This window comes from Myotis lucifugus, unplaced genomic scaffold, assembly GCF_000147115.1.
Source record: "Myotis lucifugus unplaced genomic scaffold, Myoluc2.0 scaffold_124, whole genome shotgun sequence".
In the NCBI taxonomy this organism is placed as follows: Eukaryota; Metazoa; Chordata; class Mammalia; order Chiroptera; family Vespertilionidae; genus Myotis; species Myotis lucifugus.
This window is the reverse complement of record NW_005871172.1, coordinates 1901573-1919498: the sequence shown is the minus strand read 5'-3', so window position 1 is coordinate 1919498 and position 17926 is coordinate 1901573. Positions and strand designations below refer to the sequence as shown.

Sequence of the window (17926 nt, the reverse complement as noted above, 5' to 3'; positions counted from 1 at the left end):
AGATTCACTCCCAGCTACAGGAGAGGCTCAGAGACTCCCTGGTGGAAGGTGGGAGTCAAGTAAACCACGTCCGAGATTCTTCCCATATGGTCGGGAGAGAGTGCACCTCCTTCACAGTCAGCCCCTGAGGTTGTTTGGTTTTAAAAACAATCATGATTTTGAATTTCAAAAATAATACATGCTTATTGGAGAATTTAGAAATGCATGAGAAAATAAAAACCACTTGCACTCCCACCATGTGACCTTCTAGTTCTTTTTTTCTGTGTGAATCTGTGCAAATGTATACATACAGGTATTCCAATTTAGAAGGGAGTGTATTGCATATACTATTTTATAATTTACTTTTTTTGCTTAAAATATAACAGAACACTTTTCAGTGTACTTAAGCCCTTTGCTACAACATAACTTTTAATATCTACAAGTGCTCCACATATGATTATTCTATAGTTTAAAAAAGTAGATTTTGCCCTAGCCAGTTTGGCTCAGTGGATAGAGCGTCGGCCTGCGGACTGAAGGGTCTGGGGTTCGATTCCGGCCAAGGGCATGTACCTTGGTTGCGGGCACATTCCCAGTAGGGAGTGTGCAGGAGGCAGCTGATCAATGTTTCTCTCTCATCGATGTTTCTAACTCTCTATCCCTGTCCCTTCCTCTCTGTAAAAAAATTAATAAAATATATATTTTTAAAAAATTAAAAAAGATTTTAAGGTATAAACTGCATTTAAAAAGTTTTAATGGTACTACCTTCTCTGACCATCCAGGGAGATGGCTAGATGCTTGCAGAGGGTGAGACAGAATAGAGACCCAGGGATGCACCCCATGGAGACCCAGCAGGGTGGAAGGTACAGGCAAACATAGAAAGGAAGATGGTGACTCCTAGTCACTGAGCACACAGCAGCAGATTCTGGTTTTGTGCCCCCTCTCCTACTGCCCACCAAAGCACGCATCACTTACCTGTACTGGCATAGCCCAGAGGTTTGGGCACAAGAAGAAAAACCACATGAGCTGGTTGGTGTCGATGGCAACCAGGTTACAGATCTGCCCGGCCGTCATTTCCCCCATGGACAGGTTGGAGGTGGACAGGTGCATGATTTTATTGTAAATCTTGGTCTAGAAATGAGAGCAGCATGGTTCACATTTGTCATCATCATTCTAATCACCATCCCAGATGCCACACATCTATAATGTGCCAGACATTCGCCCTACGGAGCACAGAGCAGCTCTGTAAGGGGGCCCTGCATTACTGTCCCACCTTTACCAATGAGGTACCTAAGGCCCAGAGAGGTAGAGGGCTTTGACGACCAATCACACAAGCCCGAGAGGCAGCATGCAAACGAGGAACCCAAGCCAGCAGGGTAGGCTACTTTCCCAGCAAGCAAAACCTCTCCCTTGGGGACAGGACTTAATGAGCTCTTAAATCTTAAAAGCAGATTTTCCTGTCCAGTTGAATTCTTGATTTACCAGAGGCCAGCAGAGAGCATACTTCAGAGCCATAAACATGACAAAGTGGGGCAGCCATCTGTTTTAATGGGCCATCTCCAACCGGGGACGGGGTGTGCTCCGGGGCCAAGTCCTGTCTTCATTGAGCCTTGACACAAGACAAGTGCTCAGCCTGGAATGGGCTTATGTGAGACACAATGTATGGGTGTCGATGAGTCCCAGCCCCGTCCTGGAGGCCAGCCACCCTGGGGACCTTGCTCTGCCCGCTCCAGGCAGATGGGAACAGCCATGGCAATGGCTCCTGTGAGCTGTGAACCTAAAAGCCATACGGGCAGAGTGATTGTGCCTCCCAGAAGGATGGCAATTTCCGGGCCATGTGCTCTTGAAAAAGGAAAAATGCATTTCTGTCTTAAATATCCTAGGGATGCCTGCTCACCATGAAATTCTATTGTGCATTCTGTTGTAAGGTGCGTTCCCGGGCCTTAATTCATAATTTGTGTAAACCCAGGCTTTTCTGTGGGTCGGGCATGCTTAAAGCATAAACCTAGTCTATGTCTTTTTTGTGAGTTTATTTGCACCACGGGTAAGGTTTAAAATGAGGGCAATGGCATTTTTGGACAAGCCTATGCACATCCTAGGTTATATGAAATCGGTCTTTAAAGAATAATAATAAACCTAGTTTTAGTGAAGTAGAAACATAGACTAATCTATCGAAGAAAGCATTATTAAGTAAAGACCAAGATACATAGAAACACACAACCGACTGATAGCTAGTAAGCCAAAAAATTATATACAACACAGGAATTTTGCTTAATAACTTTTCATGCAAGAAATGGGATTACTCTCAAATTCACGAAGACATGGATTCTTGTCTATAATTTTCTGTAAATTTCTGAAAGAACTAAGTTTTTTTTAAAATCTCATTTGTTTCCATAATTAATGCTAGCTATTTTCTTTTTGTGACACCTGAATCAATCTCTCTTATTAATGCAAAAGATTCAGGTAGTTTGATAAAAACAATTATATGCTAATACTTTAAAAAACCACTTTGCCTCTTTTAGTGTAATTGGAAAATTCTGGGCCAGAGTGTGAATTATGACATACAAATAGGAAGCTGATTTAATTACAAAACTGTTTGACTACAAAACTGGCTGCTGTTTGTGGGGGTGCAGGTCTGCCGGTCACTGGAGGGGTGTGAACAGAGGCTGGGATTTTCAGAATGGTTTTCTGAACTGAGCAATAGCTGGTTCCTGCCAGTTCTGAGCCCCTGTGAGTCTTAGAGGGTCTTGGATTTTCCTGGGATCTTTCTACCATTCTCCTGTGATGACATTCCTGGAAATGGCTCTGCTTCCTCAATGTAAAACCACTGGGGATGGGCAGCGACGTCATGGCAGCTGCTCAGGTTGTGCACTACACAATTCCAGGGGGCACCATACACATGGACTACACCTACATAACCAGAGTTTGGCCCCTGACGCTGTCCCCAAGCCAGGCTATCCCTTTTCCCTTCCAGTCCCTTTTCTACACAGCCTCTGGTCCCGGCTCCCAGAGGACCAGTCGAGGCTCATTTCTGAAGAATGATGTGGCTTTGGGGTTTAATCACAACTTCCTAGTGTTGTACTGACTTCATGGGAATGGCCAGGTATGGCGGAATCTGTAGTTGTCCCCCCATATCCATTCTTTTCTTTTCACCAGAAGAATTTCTAGAAGAATTATGGCAAGAAGAAAGACCCCACTTCTTAGCCTCTAGGAGTGGCCATGTGGGCAATTTCTCAGGAAAGGGATGGGAGAGAATATGTGCAACTTCCGCACTGTGATTTTAAAAGAGGAAGCGTTCCCTCCTATTGCTCCATCTTTCTTCTGCTGAGGTAAATGTAGACATGTGGCAATTTCAAAAGTCCTTTAAAATCACAAGATGGAAGTAATTGTGAGAAGCCTGGAAGAGCAACATTACAGAAAGAAATAAGGTCTCTGATATTGTGTAGCTATTTCACAGCCCTGACTGTGAAAAACAAGCTTCCATCCTATGTAAACCACTATTGTACTGGGTCTCTTCATTCCAACCGCTGAACCAAAATTCTAATAAAATCACTGGGGCTTAGGCAACCCTCATCACTAGCTCGCCTAAAGGGGCCCTACCTGCTCCCTGACTTTGATCATCCTTCCAGTGACTCGGAGAAGAAATCCACAGAAGGCAGCAGCAAGAAGCTAGGCCCAAGGGACCTATCAGACCAGATAAGTCTCTCTTATGACCCAAAATCTAAGCTCTCCAATAGATCTTAGAGGCTCTCTAATCCTGGCATGTCAAACACGTTTTCTGTTTTGCACCCAAAGAAGACTGTCTGGTAGAACTCTGGAATGGTATCTAGAGAAGGATTGTGAGGCTGCATTTGCATTCCGAGGGAAAGAGTGCTGTGATGGATTAGGGATGTCAGTCCCATTCAAGGCTGAAAAACATGGAGGCCGTTGACATTAGGGGTCAAGTCCAAGGCAGAACTACAACAGTTCCTAAGTCCAGCCCAAGGCATTTTCCACTATCCCACACGGCATTGTCAATGGTATTTCAAAACACAGTTAAAAGAGCCACCAAAAATATAAAAATAAATCCCAGCAGAAATGATCCTTGAGGGTCCGTGGGGACAAATCATGTGGTTCTCACTATGAAGTGAAAAAAACAATCATCCAAGTACCTGTATTGCTCCTCGCAAGTTAATTCCAGTTTCGATGGCGACATAGTAGGATGCTTGCAGAAATGTCCTTTGCAGCAGGAGTGCGAGGAACAGAAGCACGGCCAAGACGTAGGCATTCGCAAGAAACTCTTGGGATGAGACAAAGTAAACCCCGAGAAATTGTGTCTGTTGGAAAGACAAGTGCAGCGGTGGCTGTCATTGCCAGCAAAAAGACCACCTTCAGTACCTGTTACTGTGCCATAATGGCTGTCATAGGACCCCCCCAGGCTTGCAAACCCATGTGCAATTGTTTATGCGTGAAAAATCAGACTGATGAATCCCACTAAGCATTCTTCTAACTACAGGGAGGGCTGCCTATACCCTCTTCAACATCTTGCTTAAGGGAACAGAATGTGGCCCAGTTCTAACCTTACACCCATAAATATGACTTGCAGTGTGCGGCCACCAGGCCCAGGGGAGCTCGCTCTGAATGGAGCAAGAATAAATAGAGCGAATCACAGAGCAGCCAAAACCAGAACGGCTAGAACAAATCCCACGATGTGTGTTCTTTGCTACAAAAATGGAATTAGGGAGGTCTTGTCCCACACTCACCAACAGCCTGTTCTGTAGTAATTTCTGGGAGAAAAGACCAGCGAAAAAGATGGCATGGCAGCGCTCCCAGGCGAGAGATGGGAACGCATCGCCTATAAGACTGAAAAGGTTTCAGGCCCAAGCCCCCCAGCCTCTTGAGCTCCCAGGACCTCCTTTTAGATTTAGGGTTCTCTTGCTGCTCTCTCCAGCAAGAAGTCAGATGATAAGCAGTGAAAAAACCCCCAAACATTTTGACTTTGTTGCTAAAGATACCAGGGAACAGCAGCATGTCTGTTTCCAAATTCAGCACCAAGAGCTCCCAGGAAAACTTTGATCTTGGCTAAGTTCATTGCTCCCCAGCAGAGCCACATCAATATTTCCATGAAGACAGAGGTTCTTCCCTGAACTCTGCAAGCTATGGGGAAGGGTGTGGGAGCTGCTGCAGGGGAAAGAGTGCTGGGAACAAAGGGATGAGAAGGGGCTGAGGCAGGTCCCTGACTGTGGTCAGGCTGAAAGGGGCAGGCCTCTGAGGGGAGTCCTTTCCCTAGAGTCAGAAGGGCTTCCTGATGGCAGGAAAGATACTGCCTTTTGGCTCAACAGGGCTCTCTAAAGGAGCCCTCACTGCTTACAACTTTTTCTCCCTTGCTCTGTGGGACAGGGGGCTCTACCTTTTGGGGACAGCAGGAAGCAGACACAGGGAGATCATTGAGGGATTCACACAGGACTCTTAGAGGAAAGCCGACTGAGACCTGAAGCCCTGGACACTCTTTCTCATTTGTCAAAATACAAGAGGGAGAAGGGAGAAAGTAATGGGTGGGGGTGGGCAGGAAGTAGCAAATGGACCTTAAAAGTAGGCTGCAGGGTGGGGTGGGGGGTAACCTGACCTTACAGGGAAGCAAGGGGCAGGACACACTGTTTATCAGGTGCAGAACTCCATCCTCATAAAACCCTAATGAGAAGGGTAGCATTCTTAGCCCAATTTTATACATGAGGAAACGGCGCTTCAGCACGGGTAAGGGGCTGGCCCCAGGTCACGTGCGTAAAGGAGAATATGTGAACATGAACTTGTATGATCCCCAAAACACCACCCCAGACCTGATGCTTAGGCCATCTAGCCGTTGACCTTGAGTCGTTTATCGTCATCGTCAAGCTGTGACCTGTGGGGGAGAGAAACATTCCCCTTTGGCTGGTTCTGAGTGAAAAATGAAGGCATGCAGGGAATTCTTCCGTACTGCTATTCTCTGCAGAGACCTGGCTCTGGAGAATGGAGTCCATTATTTTAAAACAAGAAAGCACATCATGGGAAGTCATTCCAAAGGAAGTAATTTAACGTAAGGAAATGGCTGTAGGTGCAAAAATGTCTATCCCTAGATTAGATCGGGGGACAGTGCAAAAATCCCTTAAATTTCTAACCACAGGAAACTGTCAGGCATGTTATGATGCTCATGGGAATGCTATGCACCCAAGAACACGGATCATCATGAAAGCTCTTGAGCAGCCTGGAATGCCATACATGTGCTGTGCCACAATGACCAGAAAACACACAGGATGGAGAATGAGGGCTGGGAAAATAAATGGATCATAAATGTTGGTTAAGCTCTGGGTAGTAATTGTTAAATGCACTCATTTCATATTTGTATATTTTTTATAAGGTAACGAATTCTCTTTTTGCGGCTGTCAAAGCAAAGCCTTTACCCCTTACCCTGCCACATACCCATTCTAGAGTGAGAAATTGTATTTCTTTGGATCAAGAATTTTGTGACCTGTTAAAATAAAAATCTCCCTTCAGGCATAAGTCATGAGGTCATTATTTCATCTCCCTTCAAAGAGACAGTTTAAAAAGGATGAAGTCTAGAAAAGCAAAGTTTTGATTAAGAAGTGGATACTAGGTTAGCCAAAGAGGCCTGGAGTATTGTCCAAAGAAGGCAGGCCCTGAGGAAGTCTACTGACCAGAGGGTCCTGGGAGGCCATGCATGGGTGTGAGGGCATGGCCATTGTCCAGAGCTCTGAAAGCATCATGGCAGGACAGAAAAGGCTAAGGACCTACAACGTAACATGTGGTGGAAGATAAATGCTTTGTAAGATCAGATGCCCTCATCTCACATTTTCACAAACCCTCAGAGAAGAATTTATGTTTGTTTTCCCCAATAGTGCTCAATAAATATTTAAAAATTAATCAGTGCATATGATCTTCATCCCCCATCTAATTTCTATAGAAGTGTTTCCCCATTTTGCAGTTGAACCAATGAGGGCTGTAGAATGTGAATGATGAAGAGCATAAGGAGAGTTCGTAGCACAGGTAGGACTAGAGCCCAGGACTCATGACTCTACAGTGAGGGCCCCTGCCTGGCCAGAGGTTTGACTGGGAAGTCTTCCTTCCCTTGTTCTCTGGAGCTCGAAGGGAGGGGCCACTTGACCTCTTGCTTCTGATTTTGGCAGGACCCAAAAGGTGAACTGCCCATAGGTCCCAATCCTGGGAGGCAATGGGTAAAAGCAATGAGAACTGTCTTTGACTACTCACAGATCAACACAGCCACCCATCTGCCCACACCGCTTGACATGCTGGTGTAGAGCCTGGACTCTGAGGCAGACATATCTGAGTTCGAGTTCTGACTCATTACATACTAGCCATGTGTCCCTAAGTAAGTTCCTCAACTTCTCTGAGCCCCAGTTTCCTCACCTGTAAATGAGGCCATGAAAGGTTTCTACTTTAGAACATTGTTGGAAGGATTCAACGTAGCAATGGAGGTTAAAAAAATTAGTAAGTGCAAGTGCTCAATCAATATACAATAACTTCTGCATAATTTGTTGAAGATCATTTCTTCTGTGCCTTCTGGGTGTCAGGCCTGGAGCTGGGAGCTGAACACACAGAGACCAGACAATGTAATTCCTGTCTTAAGGGACTCAGGGTCAAGTTGAGGAAGGAGAGAAGGGGTGCTTTGATGGTGCAAGCACAGTATGTTATAGGACCACAGAGGAGGGCCATCTAATTCAGCCAGAGGAAGGCTTCCTGGAGGAGGTGACATCTGAGCTGGGTGTTGGCAGCTGAGAAGGGGTTAGTGAGGTGAAGGACAGAAGGAAAGGCACCTCAGGCCAGAGCAGAGGCATGGGAGCTGCCACACACTAACTTCACAAAGTCACAGGAATGCATACAAGTTCACAGTCACCCGTAGTGATAGCCACAAATACGGGCATTCAAATGGGGACGCAGACTCACAGAGAAAAAGACATACCAACAGACACAGGGACAACACAAAGGACTCACAGATAGAAACACAAGCAGTTCCCAGGAGAACTCATTCAGAAACAAGCACACACACAGTCACAAACGTACACGTTTTTTCTCTGAGATTTAGAGGCCATTCAAAGCTTGGGCCCTGAGACCATACCCAGACCGTTTCTGTTCAGCTGACAGCCTAGAGCAGCGCTGGCAGGTTTCAGATGCCAGCAGTTCTATTGAATCCAATTTCCTCATCCTCTAGCCAGATCAGTGGCATCCATGGCAGGCGACAGATTGTGAGTGGGGGTTGGGCAGGAGAGGGCACTGGAAAAAGATATATCATGGGCTGTGCCCAGCCTGGGTCCTAGCTTTTCCTGGCGAGTGGCAGGGGGGACAGAGGCATCAAAGATTTGTCAGGCCCTGGGACACGTCCAGTCATTAAAGAAGAAAGAAGCAATGTTTGTCCTTGCAGATGCCAAGGGCGGTGACTCTTGCTCACTGTGAGTGTCCTGGACAGGGAAGAGGGGGCCGGGCAGCCGCTGATAGTGAAGTAAACACTGGTGCCTGGCTGTGCAGGCTTCAGCAGGTGGATAAGGCCAAGCGGAAAGAAGGCCTTTCTCACCGAGAGGTTTAAACATTGCAGTGTGTAGCTAGAGAGCTTCCCTCTCTGCAGGTACATAAACACCAGAATAGCATCTGTCTCTCTGGGTTAGAGCTGCTGGGAGGCAGGAGGATGAACCAAATGATCTTAATACATGACCCCTTCCCCCCATTTTCTGGGCCCAGAAGCCCAAATGAGAAGTAAGCCATATCCCAGTCAACCACACGATTGAGGATTCTTTGTTGCTGACAGTAGAAACTACATTTACTTTCAACTCTCATCTCTGTGTGTCATTTGCTGATTGCATTTGGGCCTCAGAGAACATACGTTAAATGTGTAAGGCCTGCTGCTGCGGAGGCAGGGCCACCGGTCTCAGGGACTTATGTGCTGGCGAGTAACTGGGACAAGCGCATTCCAATGAGAGGGCAGCGAAGCCCAGGTTTGTGTTTAAATAAAGAGAAAAGAGAAGGCAAAACTAGTGTCAGATGAACTGACATCTAAGTGCTATTCTCACCATCTCTTCGGCACATCCTGCCTCAGAGCTCTCTCCTCAGGAGAATTCCACAAGATTTTGGGGAAACACAGGAAGAAGAAGACGATGTGGACAAGCAGACAAGGGCTCTGGCCTGAGCCACTTCCTTCTGATATTAGAAACTGGCTCCATGTTGCTGCAGGATTACCAATGTCGAGTATTCTGGGGTCACTTCTGACTAGAATTAAGCTAAAAGATGACAGTCCTGTGGACAAGAGAAGCAGTCTCTTCCCCTCTATTTTGGGGCCAATAAAGTTCAGATGCTCAAAAGCCAGAGTAAGCTTCAGAAGCCATTGAAGTCTAAATAAGCAAAAGGTGTCCTCACATTCTTGATTAAACAAGAAATCTGCCCACCTTAGCCTGACCAACTCCTATTCATCTGTCAAGGCCCCATTCAAATACCCCTTCCTCTACAAAGCTGTCAAGACCACTGGCTGAGTTAGTCATCCATCTTCTCATAGTTCCCTGTATATGCCCCCTAAGAGTAGTATTTAACACACTAGTAAAATGTGTTAAATGTTTGACTGGTCTCCCGGTCAAACTCCTACAGGGACACTTTGCATATAAAAATATTTGATTTAGATTTCTTGGAGTCAGAGGTGATGGCCTCATAATTGTAAGTGCCCAGACTATGGATTGAAAGAGACTTTGGTGCAAATCCTGACTCTGTCACACACTAGTTGAGGGCCCCAGGGAAAGTTACTTAACCTCTCTGAGCTTTAAGTTACTCATCTGTAAAATGGGGATAAAAATACCTACATCATAAGTTTTATGGTATGTGAATTACATCTCAAAAAAGCTGTTATAAAAAAAATACCCTAAATGGTTGTTTTGGGGATTAAATGGGATAATACATGGATCACTCCTGCACACAGCCAGGCATGTAGTAAGCAGTCAATAAGTGGTGTTATTATTGTTAACTAGAGGCCTGGTGCACAAAATTCGTGCACTGGAGGGGAGGGGTCCCTCAGCTCGGCCTGTGCCCTCTCGCAGTCCAGAACCCCTTGGGGGATGTCCGGCACCCCTTGCTCTTTACTGCCTGCCTGCTCACTGCTCCTTACCGCTTGGCTTGCTGCTCCTTAGCACTGCTGTGGAGGTGGGAGAGGCTCCTGCCACCACCACTGCACTCACCAGCCGTGAGCCTGGCTTCTGGCTGAGTGGCGTTCCCCCTGTGGGAGCACACTGACCACCAGGGGCAGCTCCTGCATTGAGCATCTTCCCCCTGATGGTCAGTGCGCATCATAGCAACCGGTCGTTCTGGTCATTCTGCCGTAACGGTCACTTAGGCTTTTATTATATAGACTAGAGGCCCGGTGCACAAAATTTGTGCATGGGTAGGGGCCCTAGGCCTGGCCGACAATCAGGGCCAATCGGGGCCTTCCGGCTGCCAGCCAAGGCCTTCCTTCTGGTTGCTGGCCGGGGCCTCCCTTCCCTGGCTGCCGGCTGCCAGATGGGGCCTTCCTTTGTTCCACACTGCCCCCTAGTGGTCAGCAAATGCCATAGAGAGTGATAGAACTGGTCTCCCGGTCAAACTCCCACAGGGACACTTTGCATATTAGCCTTTTATATATATAGATAGTCCTCATCATAACCATTGTCTGTATTCTCACAGCCTAACCCAGGCCTGACACATAGCAAGGTTCAATAAATATTTGCTGAATAAATCAGACAAACAGACTTGGAGTGTCTCATATCCCTGACCGAAAGTGCTCGGCTGATTAATTATAGCTCAAGAAAAAATTAATATAAACCTCCAGAGAATTAACTGCTATCTGCAATTTTAGAGTCCTCGAGATGAATAACATTGCACAAGGGAGTGTCATAAATTACTAAGATCTCTAGTTAGTCATTCTCTACATCATTTTTGAACTGTTTGTGGTTAAAAGGTTATAATAGTGTTCTTTCTGGGAAAATAAAACACTGAGTCTTATTAGAGGTGAAAAGTTTTCTAGCTTGTGTCCATCTAAACCTAAGTGGCAGCAAAGAAACAGGTGAAAGAATTAAGTATCCCACCTCCCACCCATGGTGAATGCTATTGCACCAAGCAGGGAAAATAAATATCCAGAAAGACTTTTTGTCTCTTTTGTCCAACAAATTTCAGTTTTTAGCATCTTTAGAGCTGGAAAGGCCAGTGGATATCGTCTAGTCCAATGGGTTTCAAATATTTTCAAGACATGAAACTCTTTAAAAAATAAATTCAGCCTTAGCCAGTTTGGCTCAGTGGATAGAGCATCGGCCTGTGGATTGAAGTGTTGCAAGCTCGATCCAAGAGTGCGGGAGGCAACCAATCAAAGTGTCTCTCTCACATCTATGTTTCTCTCTCTGTGTCTCTGTCCCTCCCATCCACTCTCTCTAAAAATCAATGGAAAAATGCCCTTGGGTGAGGATTAACAAAACAAAACAAATAAACAAAACAAAAAAGAAAAGAAAAAAGAATTCAATGGGAAAGTCTAAAACACATTAATAAAACTGGGGAAGCTCTGAATGAACTTTGGATCGAAGCCCTAGGCATGGGGATTTCCCATGCTCCTTCCCCCAACAGCAGCCCCCCAGGTACCCCTGCAGAACCTCGGGCACTATGGATATACAGAACTGGGGAAGACAGATCCCTGAACAGGTACTGAGAGTCTATTAAGGTGACATGAACTAAAAGCCAACAAGTCATAAAAGCTCTTGACCCTGAGTACACAAATGCACTTCCTGCAACTTTCTCAGTGACTAAGTAACCGGGAGAGCTATTCTGGTGGTGAAGGCATGAGGAGCAGAGCAGGGCGCCAGAAATCCTCTTGGGGCACAAGCTCGCCTCCTGGCATTTCTGTGGACCAATGCGGAGCATCTTCTGGATGGGCATATTGCCAAGTGAGGAGCAGTATTGTGCATGTGCGAGGAGTTACCCTACGGCATCCACAGCTCACACACATGGGCCTCTGGCACGTCCTCAACCACCAGTGAAAACTTTCCAAAGGATGCCCTGCTCTACCCCTGGGTGGCCTACCTTGGGCTGGAAGACATGGTTCTCCTTCCCTAGATGGTCCACGATTCCGAAGATGCACATGGGTCCGGCGAAGCCCAGTAGGTCGGCCAAGATGCGGAAAGTGCTGCTGAGGACCAGGCGTCTCCCGAAGGCATGGCAGAGGGCCCGCCAGATGGCCCGGGCGCCCTGAGGGCTCTGTGTGTCCTTCCGCTGCCCAGAGAGATCCACAGCCAGGTCAGAGCGGCTGAGGGCCCATTCACAGCAGGGCCCAGCATCCCAGGAAACCCCTGGCTTCTGCTGCCTGGGAAAACCTGGGGGCCACTTCTGCTGCCGACAGATGAACTCCAGGAAGAAATCATGGAACCACCAAGTGCATAAGTGAGTGAGCCCATCAATGCCAATATGGTCCAGATGGGGAAACTGAGGCCAGAATATCGATCAAGGTCACACGGCTGTCAGGGACTTTGTGATGAGCATAGCACTGTAATGAGGAGTGGCACATGCCACACCTACTCGCTCTCGCCTGCCAGCACATCTGCCTCGGTGTTTTCCCACTATGCCAGGGCAGAGGCAGTGAAGGAGCACTGAACTGGGAGTCGGGAGACTGGCTCTGATATATGCCAGCGGTGAACCAGGAGGTCATGGCCTTTCCCAGGACCTCAGTTTCCTGCTCAGTGATGTGGGGAGATCCTTTCCTGGCCCAACTCAAAGGATCAGGCCACTAACGCCCTGCTCTCCAAAACGGGTGAAAATTCCCACCGTTAATCACTGAGCTTCAGGATGAAGAGCACAGGACATACGGTATCCAGTGGGGTCACTACCCTTCTCAGGGCCTCAGTTTCCCCACCTGGAAAATGAGGGTGTTAGACCGGATGACCTAAACGATAAGGGCCATTCCAGCTGTGGCTGCCCTATGGCTCAGTGGGCCCTGGACTTGTCCCTGGCTCACTGTGTGACTTGGGCCAAACCTCTTCCCCTCCCAGGCCTCAGTTTCCCCACCTGTCCCCCCCGGGGTTTGACCTGATGCTTTCTGAGGATCCCGTCTGTGACTCTAAACCAGAGGGCAGGGAAGGGATGGTGTGGCCATGCTCCCACTGACCACCTGGGCGTCGAAGGCCTCGCGGAGCCGCTGGTAGTTGGTCAGGGCCCTCATGGCGATGGGCAGCTTCCCGATAACGCGGAGATCAATGGGCTTCTTGTGGGCAGTCTTGATGAAGGCGTTCATCCACCAGTACGTGCCCTTGGACAGCAGGTTCACGAAGGGCTGCAGGAAGCGCACCCCCAGGTCCTGCAGGTCCTCGGGGGGCTTCACCTCCCTCGGCGTCTTGAAGAAGATGTATCTCTGTGGGGCACACAGGCCACTGGGATGGGCAAGTGCAACTTCTCCCCACTCTCCAGTTCGCCCCAGCAGCAAACATCTGGGGTTATGACATCCCACCCTTGACCTCTAACAAATGGGACCATCGTTTGCCTATTTCCAGGAAAAGGAACACCCAAGCCTTTGGCCACCAACACCAGGGCCTCCTGACTCTTCACTGAGGCTCTCTGAATCCCCTGGGCTGGGCTGGGTTCCAGTTAGATTGGGGAAGAGCAGAGATCCCCCATATGCTGCCTTCTCCACAAATTGGAGGATATCACCACGCAGGGTTTCCAGAACATGGAGCCATGCAGACCTGGGTTCGAATCCTGCCTCTTCCACTTACTAAATTTTTGGACAAATCTTATCTAAAATGTTTCCTCATCTACAAAGGGGGTGGTACTTGCATCATAGGGGGTGCTGTGAGGGTCAGTTGAGGTAGGGAATGTAGGAAACCCTTGTACCCTACAAATCAACTAAAAACAGAGGAGTCAGAGAAATGCACACTGAAGTAGCATTTCCCACTCATCAGACTGGCCCACATGAGAAGTGGCTGCAGCCCCCAGTGCTGGTTGGAGGAAGGAAAAGGGTTTTCTTATTTATTGCTGGTAGATTACAGCTTTTCTGGAAGGAGATCTGCAACATTGATTAAAACTTAAAATACACAGAGTGTTTGAACCAGCAACTCAACTCCTTGGACACTCTCCCATAGAAATAAAAGCAGCAATACATAAAGATATAGTAAGTATGTTTAATACACCATTGTTTGTGGAGGCAAAAACTTGGCAACAAAATGAATGCTCATTAATAGGGTAATGGCTGATAAATTATGGCTCAACCACATGATGGAATATTATGCAGCCATTAAGAAAACGAAATAGCCATACTACACTTGGAGGGAGTCCTAAGAGATATCTGTTGGATAAAAAAAGCAAGATGCAGAAAACTGTAATATAATCCCATTTTTTAATAAAACAAATATTGAGAGAAAAAACTGTGTGTGTGTGTGTATACAGAGTACCCCCCCCCAAATGTATACACACTTTTTTTGTGATTACTCAATTGATGTTTTTTTCTTTTCAGATTTAACCCATTGGAATTAATCATTACTCAAAGTGTGTATACATTTTTTGGGGATACTCTCTATATATGTGTGTGTTGAGAAAAAAAAACCCTGGATAGAAGTTTATGCTATTATATTAATAAAAACAAAGAATGGAAGGTCACAGATTAGGTAGTTAATCTGAGTTACCTGAGAAAGGAAAGGGAGGGAAAGGGGGGGAGGGGAGGGGATGATCCTAGAGAGTAAAGGGGGCCAGCAAAAATGACAACAAAACAGAAGACATGTATGCAGCCACATCGACTCATTCACATATACGTGTAACTATATGAACACATTAAAATAAAAACAAGTATCACCCCTCCCCTCCCCCTGAAAAAAAAATCAAACAAACTTGGAGAAGGCAGTGCCTGAAGCTTTTATTTCCTCTCTGTGGGATTAAGCGCAGAATCCTATAACCTTGCTAACACATCCTGTCACCTTCCTTCCCTCTGGGCAGCTGGGCCAGATGGAATGTTGCTCCTGAAACTCTGACACTGGCCTCAGTGCCCCTTGCTGAGGCAGGTAAAACAAGCTGACTTCTAGGACTTGGCTAAGAAGCAGGACACTGGTCAGGACCCCCGCCCTCACCCAGGTGCGTCCTAGGTGGGGGGGCAGTCCAGGAGGGGCCTGCTTACCCTCACCCTGATGACATTGACCTCCACGAGCAGCAGCATCCCATAGAGGATAACCAGCAGCCCCGTGAGGCAGAATCGCAGCTGCGAGAAGCCGATGTTGTGGTCGTAGAACTTGACAAACTTGATGGTCTTGGTGATGAAGGCCAGCGTCCAGTAGGCCAGCAGGGCTGTGGAGGAGAGACAGAGAGCAAAGAGGGTGTGTGTGTGCCCTCATGCATGTGCAAATATGTGGGAGAGAAGGAGAAAAATGAGGTGTCAGAGGAGGTGCGTGAACAAGCAAGTGGTATAGATGTGAGTGCGCACATTTCTGAGTAAAGGGATGTTGCATGTATGAATAGATGAGTGTGTCATTTTGAGATGATGTACGTACATTAAATCATTCATGATGGGCATGTTCAAAGACAATAATCTTGGAAGTCAAGCTATTCACCCTTTACAATAAATAGAAGAAAAACAGGGAAACTATTTCTTTATTTTAATTAAGTTGTAGGTGCTGTGCCAAGTAAGCACTTTAAAAATATTGTCCCATTTATTCCTTACAATAGCCTTGTGAGAGACGTATGTGTCACACCCCCAACTTAACAGACAAAGGAGTCGAGGCTCAGAGAGCTGAGGTGACTGATCCTAGGTCCTACAGGCTCCACCCTAGAATGGGAATTGTGGAATTTCCAAGCTGAGATCTTAACAGTCCTTCATGCCAGCCCTTGCATTTCACAGATGAGGAAACAGAGGCCCAGAGAGAGGAGGTGACCTGCCCAAGCTCACTGCAAGCTAGTAACAGAGAGAGGGTGAGGGTAGAGGTCCCTGGCTCTCCAGTCCAGAGCCCACTACTGCATGATGCTGCTGCTCAGGGGGCCTGGGATATGAGGGATACAAAAAGTCACCGTCTGACCAGGTGGCTCAGTTGGTTGGAACATCATTCCATACACCAAGAGGTTCTGGGTTCGATTCCCGGTCAGGGCACATTCCTAGGTTGTGGTTTGATCCTGGTCGGGGCACGTATGGGAAGTAACAGATTGATGTTTCTCTCTCACATGGATGTTTCTCTCTCTCCCTATACCTCTAAAAAATCAATAAAAACATATCCTCGGGTGAGGATTAAAAAAAGGGTGAGCCACAGAACTGGGGGGCAGTGTGTACAGTGATTAGAACTGGGCCCTATAGCTAGATACTGCTGGGCTCAGATCCTGTGACTTAACAGCTATGTGACCCTAGGTAAGTCATTTAACCCTTCTAGGCCTCAGTTGCCTTATCCATAAAATGGGGATAATAATAGTTCTACCTCAAAAGTTGTTGTGAGCAGGGTATGAAAGGCATTTAGCACAGTGAGCCTGGCACGCAGTGGGTGCTCTTTGGACAACAGCTGTTAATATTTTTATTTTCTCCAGATTTCAGACCTGGGGTCATAAATCTCAGAAGCTGTCAGTGGATTCCAGCCTCTTAATTCCCACCACTGCCACCTACCAATAAACCAGTCAGCTGGCAACAACAACAAGAAGAGCACAGGCAGCTCCTCCCCCCCTCACTCCCTAGAGCCATCAGCAGACAAAGTCAGCCTGACTCCTCTCTAGACCTCACCTGGCCCTCCATCCCTAGGTGGGCCTGGACATGAATCCCAGGACATCTCTAGGGACAAAAGCTGGGGTCTGCCCCAGCCTGGCTCTGAGCTGGGTGCTAGGTTGAGGCACTGAACTTGCCTGGGGAGGGGCAAATGCCCTCTCAGCTCTGTCTGGTCTCCAGGTCACAGGGATCCCATAGCTGGAGGCCATCTCCCTGCTTCCACCTACACTCCCCTGGAAAGGCTCTATCCCAGGCATCAGATCCTCTTTCGTCCTTAGTGAGGGTCACCTGCTGGGGCCAAGACCTGACAGTATGCCTCACACTGGTCTTGCCTCTAACACTTAACAAACATGGTCTGATTTGATCTTCATAACAACCTTATGGCGTAGGGACTTAACTATTCCTGTCCAGATGGGAAAACGAGGCTCAGAGAGCCAAGTGTCTTGTCCAAGGTCACACAGGGAGTTAGTGGTGGACCCAGGACTAAGCCCTGGGGTTATTTCCTCAGTCCCATCCCACAGTGCTGAGCCCTCAGCCTGTTGCCAGACATAGCTGCACCAAAAAGCTTAGCGCTTGACTGAGAAAAGGGGAAAGGAAAAAGAGTGGTGGCACACAGGGGCTGCTGGGGAGGTTAGGCTCAGAATGCCAGTTTCTCCTGCTTCTTTCCCCCCTCCTCTCTCTCAGGCCCACATTCCACCCATTACCAAGTTCTGGCAATTTTACCCCCAAATATCTTGAATCCATTCACTTCTTTCCATCCCGGTGGCCACCCGGATCCAGGCTGTCCTGGTGCCTACCCTGGACCTCCTTGAGAGCTTCTCATGGCTTCCCCACTCCTCTCACCCAATCTAGCCTCCATAAAGCAAGACATATCAAACACGATCTCAACGCACCCATGTTCATAGCAGCATTATTCACAACAGACAAAGGTGGACACAGCTCAGTGTCCGTGGCCTGATGAATGGATAAACAAAATGTGGTCTACACATACAATGGACTATCATTTAGCCTTAAAAGGAAGGGCATTCTGACACATGTTACAATCTGGGGGAACTTTGAGGATATTATGCTAGGATAAGTGATCCAGCCACAAAAGAACCAAGTAGTGTATGATTCCAATCATATGAGGTACCTAGAGTAATCAGATTCATAGAGACAGAAAGAACAGTGTTTGTGAGGGGTTGGGGGAGAGGGGAATGGAAGTTATTGCTTAATGGGTACAGAGTTTCAGCTTGGGAAGATGAACAA

The 17926-nt window shown here is 47.3% G+C and overlaps 1 protein-coding gene across 1 annotated transcript in view; it reads right to left on the bottom strand.

Annotated features, from left to right (window-relative positions):
- The window catches only part of ABCC8 (ATP binding cassette subfamily C member 8), a 77908-nt gene that overhangs the window by 44705 nt on the left and 15277 nt on the right, over nucleotides 1–17926 (bottom strand). Inside the window, 5 exon segments of the mRNA XM_023758161.1 lie at nucleotides 952–1107; nucleotides 4128–4292; nucleotides 12046–12234; nucleotides 13124–13366; nucleotides 15119–15285. Coding sequence (XP_023613929.1) covers nucleotides 952–1107; nucleotides 4128–4292; nucleotides 12046–12234; nucleotides 13124–13366; nucleotides 15119–15285 — 920 coding nt within the window.